At 37.9% G+C, this 23119-nt stretch overlaps 1 protein-coding gene across 1 annotated transcript in view; it reads right to left on the bottom strand.

Annotated features, from left to right (window-relative positions):
* The window catches only part of LVRN (laeverin), a 65805-nt gene that overhangs the window by 3853 nt on the left and 38833 nt on the right, over positions 1-23119 (bottom strand). The window contains exons 7-19 of the mRNA XM_063087866.1: positions 20219-20359; positions 19636-19701; positions 19476-19541; positions 18910-19082; positions 17230-17306; positions 16775-16914; positions 14556-14611; positions 12389-12542; positions 10719-10813; positions 8715-8822; positions 7810-7977; positions 7457-7594; positions 108-183 (exon numbers count right to left, since the gene is read on the bottom strand). Coding sequence (XP_062943936.1) covers positions 108-183; positions 7457-7594; positions 7810-7977; positions 8715-8822; positions 10719-10813; positions 12389-12542; positions 14556-14611; positions 16775-16914; positions 17230-17306; positions 18910-19082; positions 19476-19541; positions 19636-19701; positions 20219-20359 — 1458 coding nt within the window. The remainder of the gene's footprint in view (positions 1-107; positions 184-7456; positions 7595-7809; positions 7978-8714; positions 8823-10718; positions 10814-12388; positions 12543-14555; positions 14612-16774; positions 16915-17229; positions 17307-18909; positions 19083-19475; positions 19542-19635; positions 19702-20218; positions 20360-23119) is intronic.

The raw sequence follows: 23119 nt of genomic DNA, 5'->3' as shown, positions 1-23119 counted from the left end.
GGATATAGCTAAAAAAATGCTTCCTTCACAGAGATTATAGAACCAGTGGAAGCATAAAAAGTGTTTTCCAAATTATCATGATATTTCACAATACTTAAATTACTTACCTCCATGATCTGTAAATCTGTATTTATGGTTCTCCCTATTATATACACTAGAGTAACCAATGATTGTGTTCCATACCTACAAAGCAATAAGATGCCAGTCAGGGGTGGAAAGTGTTTTGTAAGATAAATCTATATTTTATGCAGCAGCTAAATGCTTAGTAAACAGCCCCTACTAATTATCTCTCAATTCTAAGCAAAAACATGCATGAACTGGTTTAGCTTCATCTTTTAATAGAAAATCTATTATATATTACATTTTATTAACACTGAAGAAAAAAATTATAGTTAAATGTTGATATGTGTAACACATAGTTTTAAAAGTTTTATTTAAATATATTGAAAACAACAACCATGCTTATCTTTTTAAATAAGGTAGTCAGAGTACATGTCCCATGTCTCAAAGTAAGAACATTTAAAAGGGAATACATAAATATGATAATTATGCCTCTTAAAAAACAATAATTAATACAGGATCAATTTCTGAACTGCTGACTAAAACTCCCTAAACGTGTACTTAAAATTTTGTATTTGTGCATGCTTTTTAGAGAGAGGATATCTGCTGATATTCTCAAAATGTTGAAAATGTTGGTGATCACTGAAGGCTAAGTACCATGGCTCCACTTGAGCTCCCTCCAACAGACATGGTAATTGAAACCTCTCCTTTTGCATGGTGTCCTTGAATATTCAATGAGATCCATCTAAAAAAGGCCATGAAGTGTTGTTATGGAAAAACAGCTGATACATACCTGCCCAAAGCACTGCTTTAGTTAAAAAAGTAAAGGACTTTTGGATGCATTAAGAAAGAAAGAAAAATTGAAGCAGGTTATTATAATAAACTGAACAAGAAGTGGTTGAACTGCCTTGATAGTTAATATACACAATTAATTTATTTCAAAACTGTATATTTGAAATTAAAAATTATAAGAGCTAACTTTGGCATAATATACAAATAACGGTGATAGAAAATAGTGCTTTTGAAATACCACATGTTCTCACTTATTTGTGGGAGCTAAAAATAAATAAATATACATACAAATAAGGGTGGGGAGAAGGAGAAGACACAACAATCACAATTCCTTGAACTTGTTAAGACAAGTGAACAGATATGAAGTAGGGGGAGGGGGAGGGGAGAGAGGGAGGGGGAAAGAGGAATGGGTAAAGGGACATGAAAATCAACTACAATGTATATTGAGAAGTTAAAACAAAAAAATAGTTCTTTTTAAAAAAATCTTCCAGCTGTAACTTAAGTCATGCGTGCTTGAGCAAAGAGAAAGACAAGAGATAGTCTGCATATAATTCAGACAAGCAAAGCTGTTTCTTTGCAGAAAGAGGAAATATTTCTTAGTTCTCCATTTCAATTGGCCAGGTAGAAAAAGCCTGTGAGATGAATAACTCAGGAAATTTCAGTTTCTAAGAAACCAAATTCTAACCTTAAAAACAAAAGGAGAAAACAGAGGAAAGCTACCTAGGGTTCTAATGTTTGATTTTCTACCAGCTACCAGGGAAAGTTTACCCCAAGAGGCAGGGCTGGGTTTGACCTTTGGACAACTTATAAATTGCAAAAATGGGGAATAACATGTACTTAGAAGCATTGTTCTGGGGATTCAATGGGATAATGTATGTGGAAGCACCTATTAGAGTACCTGGCACACTTCATTCCTTCCTGTTCTTATCCATTTCAAGGGGGGGTGTTATTTTTGAGACAGAAATGATTTATCACTCTTGCTGAGAGATATTTTGAAATATTACTAAACAAAATACTCTTTGCGATATGACTGAACAAAAATACATGCATTATAAATACTTTATCCCCACCAGTATTCACACACATTCCCATTAATATAAAGACAAGAGCCAATGTGTGTTGATATAGTGATCCTTTTTAAAAAATTTATAACATTCAGTACTAGTGTGGACACCGTGATTTGGGTACTCTAGTTGGCTTGCCTTTCTGCTCTCCCCTTGGTCACATTTCCCCTCCCTTCTCCTCCTCTCCAATGCCAGGTCTGATTCCCTGTGGCAAGCACGGGGCACCAAGACATCCAGCCTGATCCAGGCCAGGCATGGGAGCAGGCCTGCCAGTGCCTGGGGGTTCCACCTTGACAACATCTCAGTTTGCTTGTGTGCCTATTTAACCTTTTCAACTCTGTGTTGCCTAACCATGAAATACAACAGAGTGGAAATGAAAAGGAGTCCAAGTTTTCAAGCTTAGGACTTTAGGCAGTATAACAATATTTGGAGAAGAAATCAAGTGTTCAGTGAAGAAGAGAGGAAGAATGACCTTGGACAAGTTGAGTTTGAGACTGATCATGCCTTGTACTCTATATTCAAATAAAACCAGGGTTTTCCTGTAGGCTGTGAAGCCCAATTAACAAGAATAAGGGTACAAATACTGTTTCCTACCACATACAATAAAAAGGCACAAAAAATACTATTGCTTCATTCCTATTCTCATCCTGTCATAGGATTTATCCATAGATGCAGGCACATATTGACTTTTCTGTAACCTGAAAATTGTCTTTATGGCCAGTGGAGGATCCCTCTTCGGAATCAGAATTCACGACAGCCTCCCAGTCTTGCCTCCAGGCATTTTCTGGAGTCCTGTCCTCCACTCAGGGAGACGTTTACCAACTCTGCCTGTTCAAATCATGCTCAAATCCCTTCCCTTTAAATTCCCGAAGCCCTTGCCATCCCTTCTCTATAGCATTTATCAGACACCATGTCCTAATTACTATACACCTCCAACAAAAGCTTGAACTGTACCTTGACACAGAAAAACTAAAACTTTATTACTAAAAAGAAAATGAGAATTTATCAAATACCACATCTGTTATTTTATAGAAGAAACCAAAGCCTAAATGTTAACTAATAGGCAAACAATAAATAGATGTTATTTTAATTCCAGCTCCAGATGAGAGGATTGGAAAATTTTGTTCCTCTCACCTGTCTTTCTCCTGGAACAACTGGTCTATGGCAAAATGGTACTTTGTGCACATTAGCATATCGCCAGCTGGAGTTGAGGACTGTACCTACAAGATAGTAAGTAGTCAAAATGTGTGGAAAACTCTAGGTTTCTTTCTACAGGGCTTCCCAGAGACTTCATGATGCTAAAATACACCATGAGTTTGCAAAAGTGAGGTTTAAAACAGTTTCAGAACTGATGGGGCTGTTGTCTCCCTAGTTCACAGAAGGCTTATCTGTATCTTCCATGAGTGACATTCAGTAGGACACACTTGAGAAACCTAATTTAAGTGCTGACTTTTTAGTGATCAGTCACATTTTAGCAAATTCAGTGTAAATTTTACATAGTTAATAAAGAACTTAATTTGGCATAAGCATTTTTTGCTTATATTTTCATACTATCTATCACTACAGGAAGACTGGTGACATATAAATACTCGTGTCAGGCTGGCTGGTAGCTCACTTGGTTAGAGCGTGGTGTGGTACCACCAAGGTCAAGGGTTCAGATCCCCATACTGGGTAACCACCAAAAACAAACGATCGAAAAACAAATACTCGAAAATAAAAGAACAAAAAAAAAAAAAAAAAAGAAAAACAAATACTCATGTCAAATGTAACTGTTTGATAAGTGATAATTAAATATTCTGATGTTCAGAGAACTAAGTAAATATTCTCGTGCCATTTTGAGTGTATCTATTTTAATTATAAAAGTGAACATTTATTTCCTTCTAACAATCCATAAATAATATTACTGTCTATTCAAACAAAACCATTAGCAAAATTGAACAAGACTGCTGAATATAAATTAAACACTAACTTTTTTTTCACCTTTTTTTTTTTTTGGTGGCTGGCTGCTAAGGAGATCCAAACCCGTGACCTTGGTGTTATAAGGCTGTGCTCTAACCAGCTAACCAACTGAGCTACCTGGCCAGCACCAAACACCAAAAACAAATGTATTAGATGTAAAAAGCAAATTTATTTGAGTCTGAAAGACATTTTGTGCAAGAAGAGAGAACTAAAATAAATATACCATAAATAGAATAGATATCTATTTTATGAGTATGAAATTTGGTAACCAAAAGGTAAAAATATTCAAGCCATGATTAAAATTTTATGCATTTATAGTTCTAGGAATTTCTTGGGAATAATGATAAGCCCCATTTAGAGTGAAAAAGAAAAAGGAATTCTTTGTAAACTCTTATTTAATACAGTTACATAGATCATTTAAATAAATTATTAGACAATGGACTTTTCAGAAAGTGGAATTTAATCTTCGGTAGAATGTTGTCAACATTTTCCTGTTCTCTAAATTCAGGAAAAAAATTCTTCTGAGGAATAAAAATTAAAGTCATTTAAATCTAGATTGATTGCTGCCATCGTAACACCCATGTTGTAGGGCTCAGGTGCAGTGCATCCTCTAATTTTTTAAAAATGAACTTTTCATTGTAGAATATTTTAGATTTTACAGAAAAGTTGCAAGAATATTAGAAAAAATTCCCATATCCAGTTTCTCCTATGGTTCACATTACAATGATACATTTATCACAATGAATGAACCAATCATCCCCTAATTTTTAAGTGAGATATCAATTTAATTAGAAACATGCCCTTGTCATTTATTTTTCAGTCCAGTGACTTTTAGTAGCAGAAGAGGTGCCAATATAAGGAATGCAGCTGTCCAGCAATAATGCCAAATATGTGTCTCAGGTGACACCATATATTTACTTTGGGATTCCATGGGTTGCTTAGAGCCATTTTGGGGTTTTAATTTGCATATGCACTGTGTGTGATATAAGAAGAGAGAAAAAAGTGACTTGAGGAACTGGTTTACCCCTTAGATCAGTGCTGTTCAGTGATGGGAATGTTTTGTATCTGTGCTGTCCAATATGGTAACCACTGGCCATGCTGAGCACTTAAAACAGGGATAGTGCAACTGAGGAACTGAATTTTAAATTTTACTTCATTTTAATTCATGTAAATTTAAATATTCACATGTTAGTTAGTGGCTATGATATTGGGCAATGCAGCCTTATATAAATACACTGTCAACTGATTCCATGTTAAACTGTATCAAAATCACCTGGGGAGCTAGTGAAAGGTATAGATTTCCTGCCCTATTCGAAAAGATTCTGATTTTAAAGGGATAGATGGGCTTGAAAACCTTTATGTTTACTAACCACTCCAGATGATTCCAAACTGCTATTAAATTTGGAATTTTCTGATTTGTGCTCAGGCCCACCTGTCTGAGTGTGGACACAGTCTGGGGCTGACAGGCATCACTTCACTTTGAACCACAACATCAATATGTACAGTCCTAATACTTAGAAATGCATACTGTAGTGGGGAACCCTGAGCATTTTCTGACTGTTAATCTGCCCCCTTCTGCTGGAGAAACTGTTTAAGAAATTTTATGCTTGACTGTCTTAATCATGAACTTTAGCTTCTGTGACCTAGCTTGCTTCCTGAACCCAAGCAAATTAGGCTCCAGAACTGACCAATGAGCTATGTCTCATATCCAACCAATCTGTACTAACGGACTTGCATCCCTCATTTGCATTAAGAGGACCTGAATGAGAAGTTGGGCGGGAAGTTTTTGGCTATATAAGGCGGGCCTTTTCCCTCATTTGGGGAGACATGAGCCTAATGCTTGTGCTCTCCTTGCTTACAAGCAATGAAGTGCTGTAACATCAAAAAGAGCTGTCACACCAAAAAGAGCTGTAACACCAAAAAGAGCTGTCAACTATTAAAAGAGCTATAAAACCAACGTTGGTCTTGGATTGCTCTGTGCAAGCACCTCACAACACATACCAAGTGCCAGGCACTACTAAATATTAGGTCTGGGAAGTAACTGTGAACCTGTGTCTTGCTCAGGGCCAAGCAGTGCTTCAGAAGGAGTGGAGAATGTGTCAACCTGTGGTGATAACCAGTTGAATCCTCAGGCAAATCATGGCATATTTCTTAAAGGCATTGTTCTCTCAACATTTTAATTAAAAAATTGCTACTAGAGAGGTCAGCAGGAGGCTCTGAAGAAAACAGTGTCCTCGGGTAAGCTGACAGCGTCACAGAACAGGCAAAGCCAGATATGGTAGGCCTAGAGTGGGCATGGGGATAGAGCTTTTGTTGCAAGCTCCAGGGAGAGAGAAGAGAAACAGATGGACAATCCTGTGAGGTGTGAGTCTCCGAAACTTCACGAAATAAGGGGACCTGTGATAATAATTCTGATTTAAAACAACTTCCAAATTCCCAGTGGGAGGTAGGGCTTAGAAAGGAGGCGATTATCTTTAATGACTTACACAAAATGGAAGACATAATTTATCCCCAAGGTCTTAGGGATTCCATAAAATGTAAAAATTGTATAGGACCTCTATATATGAACCAAGAATAATAGATAATTTAAAACAGGAGATATTCTCATCGTGTGGGTATGTGATGTGTGTTCCACTGATGAGCCAGACAAATGGTACAGTACAAAGGAGCTCTCATCTACACGTTAAATTTCTGATTTAAAAACACATGTTTTGGTGTTGTAAAGATATTCAATTAATGTTTACAAAAGAAAAATAATCCATTATTTTCTCTATAAGAACATCTTATCTGTATTTTTAAGCATTTATATTCTACATATACTTTTTGTTCCAAAGGGATAAACTTATTCACAAAACTTATCTTCCGACTGTTCAGGTGTTTTCAAGTGTTTCAGGTGTTTGGACCTAAACTGTCGGTACTTAGTATCTGCTAAATGTACAGTATGTGAGTAGGATTATGTATGATTGTATAGGACATATTAATACTGGGCTTTTAAGATTTATGGTTAGGTAATGTTCTAGAAAGACCAGCCATCAAGGGCATGATGTCTGATTTTTGCATGTCAATGTATATTTAACCCAAAAGGAGAACTAGGAAGGAAGGAGATTTAATCTTAAAAGGCGAGAAACATAAAAAGTTAAAAAATATAGAATCTGGATATATAAAAGGAATCTGATAAATAAAAGACATTAGCAACATCCAGGCCAATGTAGTAATGAGCACTGTTGTCTCTTGAAGATATTGTGATGTACTTTGCAAAATAAATAAATGAATGACATACACTCATACCAAAAAATACAACTTGCTCTAATCTGTGTCTCTTAAGATAAGCTTTTTAGCGGACACAATGGACATAATGAGTTAGATAAGTATCCCATGGAAATCCATTTTTGTACAGAAAGCCAAAACTGAGGGTAAGTGACTTTCTCTTCCACAGCCAGTTTGTGGTAAGACTAAATGCAGACATCTTTTTTTCAGTCAGTGCTAAGGACTTTTACGAGTAAGACTCAGCCGGACTAAAGCTGAGCTTCTAGCACCAAACCAGTGACCCAAACAAAAGAGGTCTCAGTTTTCCTTCTTACCTTTTACTCACAGCTTGCCAATTGTTGACTAAAAAGTCCTTTGCAATGTACCGGCCAACTTCAGATGCTGCCACAGTTTCAACTACATTTGTTTCATCAAAAGTGTATGGAGATTTAGTGATGGCGTACTCCATATATCTGCAAAAGTGCATTTGCAAAAAAGTAAATAAGGAAAAAATTCCAATATATGGAGTTAATTTAAAGAAACAGAATTAAAATCCCATGGTTCTAAGTCAGTGATACAAAAATATGCTGTTTCTATTCTTATATTAGCACATTTCTATTTTTCTCACTTTAGTTTATTAATTGCATTTCTCCACCAGGAACTTTCAAGGTAAGTTGACCATATTCACCTGTTAAGTATCCATGGATCTTTACTGCAACTCATTGCATGAGCAAGTTGAATCCTTTCTTCTTCCTCTGTTTTATTAGTGTAGATATTTAACAAAAAGTCCCATTCTTTATCACTTCCCAAGGCAATGCCATAACATAAAATTACACTTTTAATTGGATAAGGTATTCTGTAAAGTACAACATGCAATGATATTTTTCATAGTAGTTAAGTTTTATGTTTATCCAGGTTGTCATATATTTAGACATATAAATGTAGAAAAAATATTTGAGATCTCAAATATAAAGGGATCTGGAGAAGCAATTGTGGGAATTGTCATTAGCATTAACACCCTGAGAAGAGATAATCAAATTAGCTTAGAAACTAAGGAGTTTTAGGAGAGAAGTTAGAATAGTACAGTGTAAGTTGATCATGTAGTTTGTTCTTGTATCTCATTATCATGTTTCCTAGGAGTCCATCTGAAGTGGTATATTAGAGGTAATAAAACCAAAATGACAGAGTCATAGTCTCAGCTCTCAGTGAGACTGCAAGCTCAGAGAGACACAGAGAGATGCTCTGATGTGCTCATAGATGCAGCAAAAATACAGACTCGTAAACAACAACCTATGAAGACTCCAAACATGCATAGAGAGTTCAAAGTTAAGTGCTTATTGGGAGAATGTATTGGCAATGAGAGGTCCTGGGTGACAATCCATTGTATAAATACTTACCTTCTAATGTTATGCACAGACCTACATTAGACAATTGTTTTCTTTAAAGAAAAGATATTTGAAAAGAATAGCAGGAGAGAGAGATTAACCAAGAGAAAGCAAAGTGACCACTCCCACAGTTAGAGCATCAAAAAAGTAGAGAAACTGTTGGTACTAAAATGCACAAAAACAAGGGGAATTAGAATATTACTCTTACTCATTCTCTGGGTGTTTCATCCACATTCTGAAGAGTTCTCTTGACAGCTTAAGACAGTCTTCAAGGCCCAGCCAACATGCAGTTTCAAAAAGTTTTTCCAGTGATATTCTTGAAGAAAAAGTCAAAGAAAAACAGTTTATTTTACATTACTGCCTTCATGTTCTCTGCCTCCAAGAACGTGTGTTTCATGAAAGGATGGTATTTTAAAACATCCTTCCAATAATAGCAGGTTTGTTTTTTTAAAAATGGCTTTTGTGGATGACAAGCGTATTTAAGATTCAGGGAAATATCTGCTGAGAGGCTTTCAGGCACCAAAAAGCTGCTAAGACTATTATTTTTTGAAAGTAAGAAATAAATTATGGCCATCCTTCATCTCCCTCAAACACACATGGGTGTACACACATTCCACATCTGTTGTCAATTTATTTGCCCTCCCTTTTAAAATAATTGCCTTATGGATTAAAAAAAAGTGACTTTAGAGTATCTGATCTAGTTTATTTCCCCCTTCTACAGTTTGTTTTCCCTCACTTAAGCATCTGTTTCCTCCCCTCCTCCTCCTGGCTGTTACATACATGCCCAGAAAAAGAATCAAGGTGTTTGGTTTGTTTTTATAGTTGAGAAGGGGTATACCTTATGATTCGAAACAAAATAAGCTCAAAAGAATACAACAAAGAAAAATAATAAATCCAGGTAAGCAATGCCTTTTGGTGTGTCTCCCTACCCTCTCCAAGTTTGAGGTCAGGAATAAAGAAACCCAAACTGACCATAAATTTCCAGAAAATGCAGGAGCCAAATCTCTGTTGCTCCACCCTCTGGTTTCAACCCAGCCTGGCCTGACCTTCTGATAAGCAGAAGTGGAATGTCCAAGGGCAGAGGTCCTCTGAGACAGGTCTGGGCATGCACTGACATCTCACGCCCTCTCCCCATCTATCCCAACCCCAAGCTGGCTGCAGCAACATGGAGCTCTGTGGAAGTGCAGTCTAACTCCCCAGGGTTATTCCAAAGAAAACTGACCCAGGGATGCTACAAAAAGTAGGCAGCTTCAGTCCATTTTAGGAGAACCAAGGATATGTCTGGTTAATGCATGTGCTGCCTGACTGAACACACTCTTGCCTTCCCATTCATTCACACAACTTGCCTGCCCACTCTCCATCCCAGGTAGTTCTTATTGTCTTCCACCTCCTTGTCCATTCAGCTCTATGTCCTTCCAGCCACACATGTCCTAGCGCTCAAATTGCTACCCTCTCAGAAGGGTACTATTGAGAGAAAATAATCACATTTTGTATATTTTCTATTTCTTGCTTGATCTAATTGATTTGAGCTTGATGTTAACTAAAAGTTGTAGATATAATCCCTGTATTGTTGTTGGCTACGAATTCCCTCCCTAAATCTAGAAGCCTGGCCTGCACATATAAAGCTCGGGTCACCAGGAGGCTAGAGGCACCACAGCCCCACCTTGCCTTTCCCTTCCTTTTCAGACCTTCATGACAATGTGCTCACTTCCTTCATCAAACCAGTGATGTAAAAATCATGTGCAATACTTACTAACAAATGATACACAAATGACCGATATATGTCACTGTCAACCTACCTCATCTTATCTGCATAATGGTAGAATTCCTGTTAGCTATTATATACAGAGAAGACCTTTCCCCCCTGTGGCCTTTTCATGCCCTTCATCTTACTAGTATAGGTTAGCTTTGCTTAGTACAACCCTTCACCAATAGCACACTTTCAATTTCCAACAGTAGCCTAAGCTTTGAGAAAATAGAACTGTAAACTTCTGTGTGTACCTGCATGTGCTTTACAGGTAAATCAAGATCCCAAACTATTATTTCCTATGTATACATGTAGCCCACTAACCCTAGAGCTATTGTTCTCAAATAGCATACAAAATATCTCGTGGATAATAGATATCAAGATTTTTATTTTGTGAATCTGAAATCCTGTCTATTAATAGGAATCATTTTACTCTAGTTATTACTGCTTAAAAAAAATACTTACAGAGCTAAATAGTTATCTTGCAATGCCGCCACATTTTCACAAATTATAGTTGAATAAATATCCCATATTGATTTAAGTCTCTTTAAGAGATATTTCTATAAACAACAAAGAAAATATACTGTTAGTTCTGACTCACAACACTGAATTTTCACTGTATTTCTATTTCTCTGAAAAGACATTAACAAAGTGACAGATATTTCCTCATAAAGTAACTTTATTTGTTGCTAAATGTGAATTGGTTTATATTTAACATCCCTAGGTTCAGTTTCCTCATACATAAAAGGTGATTTACAATAATCCCACTTATAGTGTTATTGTGAAGATTAAATAATAAAATGTATGTAAGCACACTGCCCAGCACATTATTTCATATAACCCCAAACATTTCCAATTGTCTTCAAAATAGAGAAAAAAGGTAAAAATATAAAACAACATTTCTACCTTAAAATTTCCATGCTAAGTGGAAATCTCCAAAAAAGGAGAACTGGTTTATGCCCTGGACAGATTAAAGCCCTGCGACTGAAACAAAGTTTCTCCAACTGAGCTATCAGTTGGTAAATATAATATTATAAAAGTTGGACATTTACTAGTACATGCCTAAGAACAAATTAGATGCTATTCATTCAAATTCTTTAAAAACAAATATTAATTTTTACTTCTTTACTCAGAACCAGTCATCAGATGTTCTCAATGAGCCAACTCAATCCCACAAACATTTAAGTGCCTTCTGTTGGTCCCCATCCCTACACTCAACGAAGTTTCCGTTGGTACTTTGAATACTAGAAAAGAGAAAGCCTAGAAGCCTGAGGTGTTTGTGATCTCACACTTAGAATGACCCAGAAACTCACTTGAAATCATCACCTAACACACTTCCTGATTTGTAGGTGGCCCCAACTGTCCAAAGGGTGCTCCTGGATTTTCGCTTTGATTTTACCTTGCCATCTTTCTTGAACTTTTGCCCTTTTATATTTTTTTATTTATGATGGCGTGTCATTTCTTCATTTATAAATTCTAATTTCCCTCTTTCTCTTTCTAACACCAAAAGCAGCTTCAAAACTTTTACTACTTCCAGGGGCCGGCCTGTGGCTCACTTGGGAGAGTGTGGTGCTGATAACAGCAAGGCCACAGGTTCGGATCCCTATATAGGGATGGCCAGTTGGCTCACTTGGGAGAGCGTGGTGCTGACAACACCAACTCAAGGGTTAAGATCCCCTTACTGGTCATCTTTAAAAAAAAAAAAAAACTTACTACTTCTGGAATATATCTCTTGGGCTTTAAGTGCTAGCCCTATAGATCAGAATATTGCAATTATGAACATAGGGTTGTTAAAAGTCATTCTGTTTGCCAACAATCTCCTAGGGAAACAGTTGCTAACAGAAACTGTAAGAAAAGGCATGCCATTTTCATCCACTTCTGGTTTCTTAGGACATATTGTCACTTCACCAAGAATGAAGTCCCCCTTCCACACTTTTCTTAATACTCATCTCCTAGATCAGGTCTATGACTAAGACATCTTCTTCTAAGAGTAACCAGCTATTGCTAAGAAAATGAATATATACATATATGGATCTAACAGACGATTACTTTGGGATCTGTCTCACAGATGCCAGCTAGAATATGGGAAGAGGAAGAGAGGGTTTATTTTAAAACTACATAAAGAATGAAATTACCTTTAATAATGTGTATATATCATAGTTGTTCACATCAGAAACAAGTTCCCTGGTTACCAAGTTTACCAAGACTGCATGCCATACTATGATTTCATCTTCTTCAGCAAGGTACTTGGTTAAATCAAGTGCTGTTTCAATCTCAATATAATTGTTTCTGTTTGGTTTAAAAAACACACACACTCAAAAAAACCTTCACTCGCTCAATGATTTGCACACTTTCCATATTTGTTCCATGCTTCAGTGCCTGGCTTTAATAAGGTATGTGAATAAATCAAGAAGCTAGGGGGTAAAGGTCTCATCTTATTGAAAAGGAGCCCAAGCAATGTTGACAGATTTTCCATTTCAATTTGGTACATTCAAGTGCCCAAATTCTTGAAGGCCAGAAAAATTCAGGCCAAATGTTGGACTGATTATTGGGCAATAGAATATTTGTGCATTCACCATGCATTCTTACGAGTGTTGTTTCCATTCAACAAGTATTAATTAAAAGACATTTTCTAGCAAATGCTCTGCTGGTGGGCACACAACCTAGAGCATATGACTCTACACTTGCCTACCATTCAGGAGCTTCAGTGAGGAGCCAAGACTTATGCATAAGAAGCTGCTAATGAAAGGTCCCAGAAAAGGCAATGAATATAATAAATTAACAAAGGAGGAAAAGACACACATGGAAAAGTCAGGAAAAATATGGAAAAGTCAGGGAAGGCCTCATGGAGGTGAAACTTGAGAAGAGCACTGAGGGAGAGAAAGAGGAAGGCAGCCCAGGACAAAGAAGATAAAGTGGGAATTACTGTCATGGGCAGACCAAGCTAACAGAGGCAGGGGATTTCTTTTGTGTATAGTGAGAGAGGGGCTAAGGAGTAAGATGGCTCAACCCTGTGGGAACCCTTGAATGCAAAGATGAAGAGGCTAGGTTTGGTAGGAAGGCACTCTAGGTATTTAAACAACTCGGGCAACATGATGAAACTGATGCCTAAAAATTTTATTGCAATAGTGCTGAAGAAGACAAAATGAAATTCAAAAAGACTAAAGGCTGACGGCTAAGGTAAGTGGCCAGGCAAAAGATGATGAAAGCTTGGCTCCATGTGGAAGCAGTGAAGGAAGTAAACAAGGTGAGAATCCAAAAGACATTATCAAGAATGAATCGATAAGACATGGTGACTGGCTGAGCATGGGAGACGAGAGAGGGGAGGAGTCAAGCACACCTCTGAGGTTTCAGGGTTGGGTGACGGGAAGAACGGTGGTACTTTTGATGCAGAGAGAGAAATTGATAGCAAAAGCAATTTAGAGACAGAAATAACGTTCAGTGGTTAAGGTACTAAATTTAAATGACCACAGGATAAACACAGACAGGAGGAAAAACAAGTAGAGATGCAGATTTAGAAGTCATCACCATATCTTTCTGCAAACATTTATTAAGCACCTATATCTGCTGGGCACTGTAAAGATACATAATAAAATGGTCACAGAAATCAAAGAATGAATGAATTATCCAAAGGGAAGATAGAAGAAAATAACAAAACCTGGGAAGAAGTCAGATACATGAAGAGAATGAGGTTTGCATATCAGAGTCTCAGAAAGCCAAAAAGGAAGTTTCAAGGAGGATGGTCATGGGGGTCCTAGACAGGAGTTTCAGCAAAGTATTAGGCAAGGAAATGTACTGCAGGTCACAGAGGGAAAAAGTAGGAAAGAAATTAAAGACAAAATAAGCAGACATTTATTCAAGAAATATGACAGGCCAAAGAAAGAGAACACACTAGATAATTTATCATATATATACTCCTTAATTTTATTGCCTGAAAACTTAAATTCTGAACACGGTTTATATGGTTAAATGCTTAACAGCATAGCTTACATAAAGTAAATCTAATAGAAATAAAATCAATAATTCTTCAATGTATTAAAAAGAGGTCAGATTTCTTTAAAATTATACCTACAGCTATCACCCTTGGGTAACAGAAATCATTTCAAAATTGCAATTGATTGTCTGTTTATTTCCAGCAAGACTTTATGTTATAAAATTCCACTATGACCACAGAATTTAATCCTAATCTTAATCAATTAGGGCCTGTATGTAATAAGGAACAAACTTCATAGTGATCAGGATTTTATTTTTATAAACTTCTTCAGGTACACTCTAAAACCATGAGAAAAGAAATATACTCACTTAGACAAGAAAAAGGCATCATCAATCAACTGCAGTCTGTGAATAACAGGAATAGCCTGCAGAATTAGATCCAGATATGTGCAGGAAAAGATGAGAACATTTTTTAGCAAAATATTTTCAAAGTAATAACAACAATCTAAAGATCAATATTGCCTACGAAACTCTTTCACATGAATTGTCTCAGCTGCAGAGAAAGGATAATTTCTAAGAATGGTCTTCATAATTTATTCATTATACATCTGTTTTTAATAAATGATCCCTCTGTACATCAAACATAAGGCTTAAATATGGCAAAGAGTTTTGCCAAAATACTCCCTGAAACACACTATGTTAAAAAACAAGGGCTGGCCGCTTAGCTCACTCAGTAGAGTGTGGTGCTGATAACAGCACCAAGGTCAAGGATTCAGATCCCCATACCAGTTAGCTGCCAAAAACAAACAAACAAACAAAACAGGCAACCAAATTTAAAAGCCCTTTCCAAAACAGAAAGTATATATTAAATTATCTTACAATGTGAAATTATTTTCAGGAGAATTTTTGGCATAGGAAGCCTTAGATAAATTTGTCATTGCTTTGGTAATATTCAGGTACTCTTGCAAATGGTATCTGTCTTCTGGAGATTTTACTAATGTGACACAGTACCACCAATTGAGCCCCTCACATCCACGGAAGTGCAGGGACCAATTGCCAACCTAATTCTTTAAGCTTTTGTTTGAATTCCTTGGCACTTCCAGGCCACAGGACTCTGTTCTCAGTTTCAGTTCCCTGAGGATTCCCAAAGCCTCCTTCAACACCTCCCAGCACTTGGACATATTTGGTCCTAGAAACTTTATCTTCACAACATCCTTTTGTGCACCTGAGCTAGCCAAGCTGAATTCTTCCCTTAGCAGTCTCATTTCTTTTCTGGCAGTAATAACACAACATCTTCTAGATTAACATTAATAATCAAAATTCTATTTTATTAGATCACCAATTATGTTTTAGAAATAATTTACCTCAGTTTTTCCATAAGTAAATCTACAATGGTTTCAAGAAATCACTACCTAGTACTTCCATGGCTTAGAGTGACCTTAGAAATTAATAAGAATTTAGCCACTGTGAAAAATATTTGAAAAGAAAATATTATTATAAGTAGGTTTTGAAAATTTATTCAAAATCCCAGTAATAATTTTTTTAAATTACTGAAAATGTTCTGAGTGCCTGAATTGTGTCAGGCAGAGGCTAAATATAATGTACGTATTATTTTATTTAATCTTCACAACAACCCTTTAAGGTTGGTCTTTTACACCCATTATACAGATAAGGAAATGGAGGCATAACTAGTCAAATGAGGGGCCCAAGATCACACTTCTGGTAAATGATGAAGAAAATATGAACACAAATCTACCTGACCGAACCCAAGCTCTGGGCCAATAGGCGGTACTGCCTTCTCTGCTAGGGAGGCTGCTGTGTGTCTCAGAGAACTTTCCAACAGAGAGACACTTAAGATACCTTTTAGTTCAACACTTCAGTTTTATGAATGGATTCTAAGTGAATGTCCCAAGTGTTCACAGCACATCACAGTAGAGCCAACTGTATAGACTCCTAAGCCAGCATCCATCTCCACCTACAGAGACTTACTTTAATTCAGCCAATTAAACCAATTGATTAGAGCTGGCCAACATTTTGATGTTTATACACTACATAATGATTTATAGTTGTTTTATCATTCAAAATGGTAATGGACTATTATTGATATTTTGTGAATTATATTCTCTCCTCTGAGAGAGTGGGAATATGTTTTTAGCAGTAAAATTAATATTTTCTGGTATATACTGAGTATCTATTATAGGCTTAGGAATTTTAAGTATTGTTTACCTACATCATATCTAATCTTCCTGATAAATAAGACACTATAACATTCCCATTCTAAAGTGAAGAAATGGAACCAGAACATGTAAATACCTTGCCAAAGATCACAAAACCAGTGATTAATGGGAAAATGTATTCTGATTCCTATCTGGAAAAGAAAAATTATTTTGGAAAAGCAAGATGAATGTTCAAAACCACAACACATTCAGCCAAAATTTCCCCTTTCTAAGAATAAGAAGAAAAAAGTCTCTGTCCATCATGCCTGGGGGTGAGGGTGGAGTCTCTTCTCCCCAGAAAGCTCAACTTCTAAAAGGCTAGAGAGTGCATTATTAATGATATTTAATTAAAAGTATCAAAAATAACCTTACCTTAGGATCCTTTTCAAGCTGTTGATTTAATTTCTTCCAACCCAATTTATCATAATTAACTCTGTAATATCCAGTCATATTCAAATTTAAAATCACCCAGTCATCATCGGAATCTGAAACTTGCATTTCAGGGAATACTTCTACAAAGAAATGTAGGAATAGTTTGAAATGGTATATTTAAAAAAGATTTCAATACATACTTATACTGCATACTCAATAAACCCAATAAAACAAAGAATTAAAGGAATTCTAAAATATACATTGATCTTACCATATAAATATATATATTTTTTCATATAATGGCTTTTGACTTGAAACTTTTGTTTAAAGCCCTATGTTCAATGAGAATGACATATTTTAGTATTAAATGAGGTAGCAGCTAAACAATTCAACATTTTATTCTCTACCTTTATATATGTATATATGTAAAGATGTTTAAGAAATTTGTTACTTACTGCTGCTTTTATCTAGCCAGACTAAAGATTGTGTAGTTCCATTTTTTATCCAAAGAACAGGTACAATCCATGTGCCACTTATTGGAAGAAAATTTAAAATTAGTTAATTTTCACACATAACAATATACGCTCTGAGCCAATGATAAAGTGATGATATAATAGCATACAGAATTTGAGTTCTTTGGTCATTCTCGCTGAATATGCAGTTCTTTGCTATTAGGATTGTTTGCTGTTGTTTTTACAGTTTTGCTTGAGCTGTTTGTTTGCTTCTCTTTTTGTATCTTATGGATTTACTTCTTCATATAACTTAGGTAGCTACTAAGTCTGTCTTGTATCTGAAACCTTCAAGCCATGTCTATGTTCAATTATAGCCACCTGGCCTCACTCAAGGGTAGTTCAAATGTTGCAGACAGATCCAAATCTGTCCGTGCCCAGAGAGATGATGAGTAATTTAAGAAGAAAAACCTTGACAAACATTTAAAAATACTTTTCAGCTTTAAGCTTTCTCCTCATCTGAAAAGTGTTCAACAGGAATCAGGCAGAGCATTTATATTTATTGAATGCCTACATTCTTCCACACTGGCAGATGTGACCTGGATGAAATAGCCAGCCACATGGAGCACATGAGTCATTTGAAGAGACATACTACTTGGAGTTTGGGCAATATTTGCAATGTTGCTCAAATTCTCACAGGCCTGGTTTTTCAAACTTTCAACGGTGGGTCTGTGTATATCTGCATAGCTAAGACTCACACCTCTTCTCAAAAGTCACAGACTATTACAGTGAGAAGGAACCTTTGGGCCTCCTGTTTCTCTCCCCTGGGATTTTAAAGAAAGAGCAGGAATACCTAAAAATTTTGGTGACAGTATTTGAAAATTAATTACTCATTTGTGCTGATATTTACTACAATGAGATCTGAGGATGAAAACTATCAAAAACAGTTGAAAATTAACAAATGAAGAGGAAAGAGAAAGTGGTGAATGGTAGGCTACCTTATACTCATTGCTTCATTTTCACGACAACCCCCTGGGATTCATGCTATTACACTTATTTTTATAGATAAAGCAACTGAAACTCGGAGAATTTAAATAAGACTTAACCTAAGGTTTGAATTTGGTAAGGTCAATATTTGAACCCAGGTCTAACTGAATCTACAGGCCATACTTTTAATGTTGTAGGTATGGCTACAAATACACACATGCACACACATACATATACATGCCCACACGTACACAGCACTATTCCTCACGGACATAGTTAACATTCAGTTCAGTTTCTAGGGAAGAGAAGACCGCATTGCAACAGGATCCCCTTTTCTCTTAACGAACAGGTGGCCACCTGTGGCTCTATCTTATTGTCTCTCACCCGGAACCCCAAGTCATTCTACCTCTATCTGAAGGCAAATAGGATAAGCAACACCCCAAGCTGTGGTTCCTGGTGTGCCCCTAAATCCCAGGGGAGGGGCACTTCCTTGAATCCCCGCCAACTGCAGGTCTCTGGCCTTGCTCAGGACTCGGGGGCTCTGCCTGATCCCAGTGCGCAGTGACATCTCTTGTGGAGTCACTTTGCAGAAGGGTGTGGGCCCAGCAGGGGCTATGCTTCCTCACCTGTAGGCTGGTTTCCATTGACCAGAGCTCAACCTCAAGGAAGGTGTAGGCAAAGAGGAACAAAGCTACCTACTTGTGAGTTAGAAGAGTCTGATTTTCAACCTTTTCAAGATAAAATGGCTCCTGTGTCATGTCACCAGTAGATACATTTAAATTGATAACTGGAAAACCATTCTGGTGTGTCCAGCTGTCCATTATGCCTTTTACTGTTGCTGGCAAAAGAATTTTATTCTGGTCGTCTATGGCCTATTTTAAAAAAATGATCACAAAAGCAGATATGGTTATCAGTAAAACCTTCTGAAGCAGCAATCTCCTAAAAGAAACTAGGTATCACTCACTTATGTACTAATCCCCGGTGGGTGTTATTTTGTGTCAATTTCAGAACTCTGCATATCTCTGTAAATGAATGTTTCCTTAGGTCATTCACTCATTCACTGAACGCATGCTTACGGATCAGGCTCTGTTCTTAGCACTGGGAATACAGTAAAGACTAAAGACACACCTCTGACCTAAGAGAGTTTCACAAACAAGGCAAAATCGTTTTCCTGTAGAACTGCCATTTACCCATGGCCTTCCGATCTTGTTGCACTTTCATACAAAACAACTTAGCAAGAACATGTCTAAAAGTAGAAAGATTACCATTTGAAAATGCCTCCATAGATCATCCTGTTCAGCATTTGAGTAAGAAAATGTTTCCAAATATGACTGTAAAAACAGAAAAGTTAGGGTTAAAATAAATAACACGCCAATACAATTTATGTTTACTGCCATGCAGGTAACAACGATCTTGTAAACTCACCTTTAGTGCGCTGATAAATAAATGCTCATTCAAGAAACTAGCAAGCATCCGGGCCATCGAAGCTCCCTAGGATACAGGAAGCTGTCTATTATTTAAACAAAATTCAACATCTACATACTTTCACATTCCATTTTCATAAGCAATATTCTGGGCTGTGCTCCCTATTGCATTTTACACTTTGAGTTGAATATATGAATTATCCCAAAATATGCTAACAAAATAGACTAAGTAATAGGTAAAGGATGAAGAAATGTTCTGCATACAAAGAGTTCAAGGGTACATAAAATTTTTTTAATTTAGGTATTTACAGGGCAAGAATAAATTTCCACCAAATAAGAGGGTTTGCATTAAAAGTAGCAAGTTGTTTAAGTCTATTTATAATGGTAGATGGTACCATGTGTTTAATAGGGCTTGATTAATACTTGCTAGATGAGAATTAATCCCGAAACCCATCTATTGAATAAAATTAAGGTTATCTATATCAAAAGTTTTAACTTACATAGTAATCTACAACCCTTAGAATCTATTATATTCAACCTGCTGCAAGAGTACAGAACAAAAAGAAATATATGATTGCCTTTACCTTGTTATAAGTATATAAGTCAAAGAGTTCTCTTATTTCACTTGTTTCTGTGAAATTTTCCATCTTCATGGACACAGCTCTAGACACCAGGGCGTGATCTTCTTTGAGGATATGTAAAATGTGAGAAAAAAAGACTTCATTCTATAAAGGAAAAGATTGAGCCACTTTAACTTCCGAGGTCTCACAGAAAAACAAAATTCAGTGGTCCTAAAATGCTTTCAAAAACTGATATTAAAGATAGAAAAACACAGTAATTGAAGTGTCTGTGAATCGCAATATGACAAATAAGTCAAGATTCCTTGAATAACAAAACTGTAGAATTTTTTCCTTCCCATTTTGTATCCTTTTTTATTTCAATTAAAAAAAAATTTCAAAAGTTAATGTGGTTCCCAAGAGCCATGGAAGAAAATTCTTAGTCACCACCATCCCACCCCCCAACCTGGAGTGGCGATGATTTAGGAGGAGTTTCTGGCTGTGAGAAGGTGAGTGGACCAGCGGTTCAACCCACAGGGGAGTCTGCACTGCCCTTGCAGCTCTGTGCTTGGTGTCAGGAACTACTGTGGGTATGCACGGCTGCATTGGCCTGGGAGGGACACATGTGGAGTCGTCCCCAACCCCTGGGTCCCAGACTGCTGTGGCAAGCTTGGGACAGGGATGGGTCCCAACACCTCAATTTGGTTTTGGCCCTGTGCCCTGGGAATGAATGGATGCTCCAATGCAGCAAGGGTGCCATGCTCAGGATGGAGGGGGTTGGTGTGCTCACCATCCAGACCCAGAAGGCAGCTTATTCATGTCCATTTCCCACAGCCAGTGACCCCACCCACATTGGCGAGATGCCCATACAATACTTATAGCCATGAGGAAGGGAAGGGGAACCCACACACCTCTCTCAGAGGTGGCCTCTGCAACCATGTGCCTACTATTGGGAACTCCTGGCAGCACACATGACTGAATTGACCTGGGGAGGGACACATGTGAAACCACCCCCCACCCTCAGGCCACAAGCTACCATAGCAGTCGCAGATTTGAGATGGGCCCCAACACCCAAGACCATTTCGCTCTGGCCCCAGCAGCAGTTTCACTCCGCTATGGCCACATCATTGCAGCAGGATGCCTACACCCATGTCCACGCGATGTCCTATGCCCTGGGAACAGGCAATCCAGTGCAGTGAGGGTAACACACTCAAGATGGAGTGGGCCAGTGCACACACTTCACGGAGCCAGAAAACCTCCTAATCAGGGCTCCTGGCTATTGCTGGAAACCCCTCCTTCAGTGAGGCACTCTTGCAATTCATGCAGCCATGAAGAGGCAGTGGAAGACTTGTACACCTCTCTCAGGCACAGACACATACCTGCAGCACCAGTGAGCCTGCCCAAGACTGCTGCCCATCCCAGCAAAGGTGGCTTCAGAGAGATCCGGCATCTCCCTTGGGGTACAGCAGCCAGCCCACAGCCCCAGCAACCTCATGAGGGGCAGCCCACCCTAGCTGAGGAGATCCAGAGTGTCCCAGTAACACTCTTAGGGTCACAGGCATCTGTTTATAGCCGCAGCAGCTTCACCCAGAGTGGCCACTTCAGCTGCACAGTTATAGAGAACTCCAGTGTCCCTCTTGGAGGTGAAGGGACCCACCTAAAACTGCTAACACCTCTCCCAGAGTGTCCCACTTCAATAGTGGGCTGCAGACCATCCCAGTGTCCCTCATGAGAGTACACGTCCTCATACAAAAATCCAGTGACCCTACTCAGTGTTACCCACTTCAACAGCAAAGTCACAGAGTACCCCAATGCCTCCCGTGGGGGTATAGGGCTCTGCCCAGAGCCCAAGTGATACTACTGAGTCACCCACTCTAGTTGAGGGGCTGCTGAGCACCCCAGTACTCCCTCAAAACCTAAGGTCCTAATCCCACCCCCCAGGAACACAGCTATATGCTGCCTACAAGAAACTCGCCTTACCTGTAAAGACTGACACAGACTGATAGTGAAGGGATGGAAAACTATATGCCATGCAAATGGAAGTGAAAAATGAGCAAAAGTAGCTATTTTTATATTGGATAAAATAGACTTTAAACCAAAAACTGTAAAAAGAGACAAAGAAGGTCATCATATAATGATAAAGAGATCTAACCAGCAAGAGGACATAACAATCATAAGTATATATGCATGCAACATCAGAGCACCCAGATATATAAAGCAAACACTATTATACCTAACGAAAGAGACAGACCCTGATATAATAATAGTTGGGGACCTCAACACCCCTCTGTCAACATTGGACAGATAATTTAGGCAACAAATCAACAGAGAAACACAGGATTAAAACTACACTCTAGACCAATTGGACTTGGCAGGTATCTACAGAACATTTCATCCAACAATTACAGAATATACATTCTTCTCTGCACGTGGAACATTCTCCAGGATAGACAACATGTTAGGTCACAAATCAAGTCTCAACAAATTTTTTAAAAATTGAAATCTGGAGTTCTGGTCAAGATGGCAGAATAGACAGTTCCCAGCGTCACTCTCTCCTACAAATCACCCAATTTACAACTATAAAAATGTAATATCAGCCAAGCTGGGGCTGCTGGAGCTCAGGGGAAGAGGAGGAGAGACCTACAGAGTTCATGGAGGTGGGAGAAACCACAATAAGAGAAAGAAAAAACTGCTCTGAGTGCTTTGGGCCACAGCCACTTTAATGCTGGAACTGTGGAGCACATGGAACAGGAGCCAGCAGAAGCCACAGCTGTGCCCTTCAAATGGAGTTACTTAGAGGCAGCAGGGGAGAAGAGGCCCTTGGCGGCCCCCAAGACAGCAAAACCACTAATAGGGTTCCTGTGGACCCATGCTGGAGCAAGGAGCCAGAACAACTGAAAAAAGGGAGCCATTCAGAGGCTGGTGAGT

The sequence above is a fragment of the Cynocephalus volans genome, chromosome 2 (genome assembly GCF_027409185.1).
Source record: "Cynocephalus volans isolate mCynVol1 chromosome 2, mCynVol1.pri, whole genome shotgun sequence".
In the NCBI taxonomy this organism is placed as follows: domain Eukaryota; kingdom Metazoa; phylum Chordata; class Mammalia; order Dermoptera; family Cynocephalidae; genus Cynocephalus; species Cynocephalus volans.
Note: the sequence above shows the minus strand (reverse complement) of the source record. Positions and strands in the feature narration are given on the sequence as shown.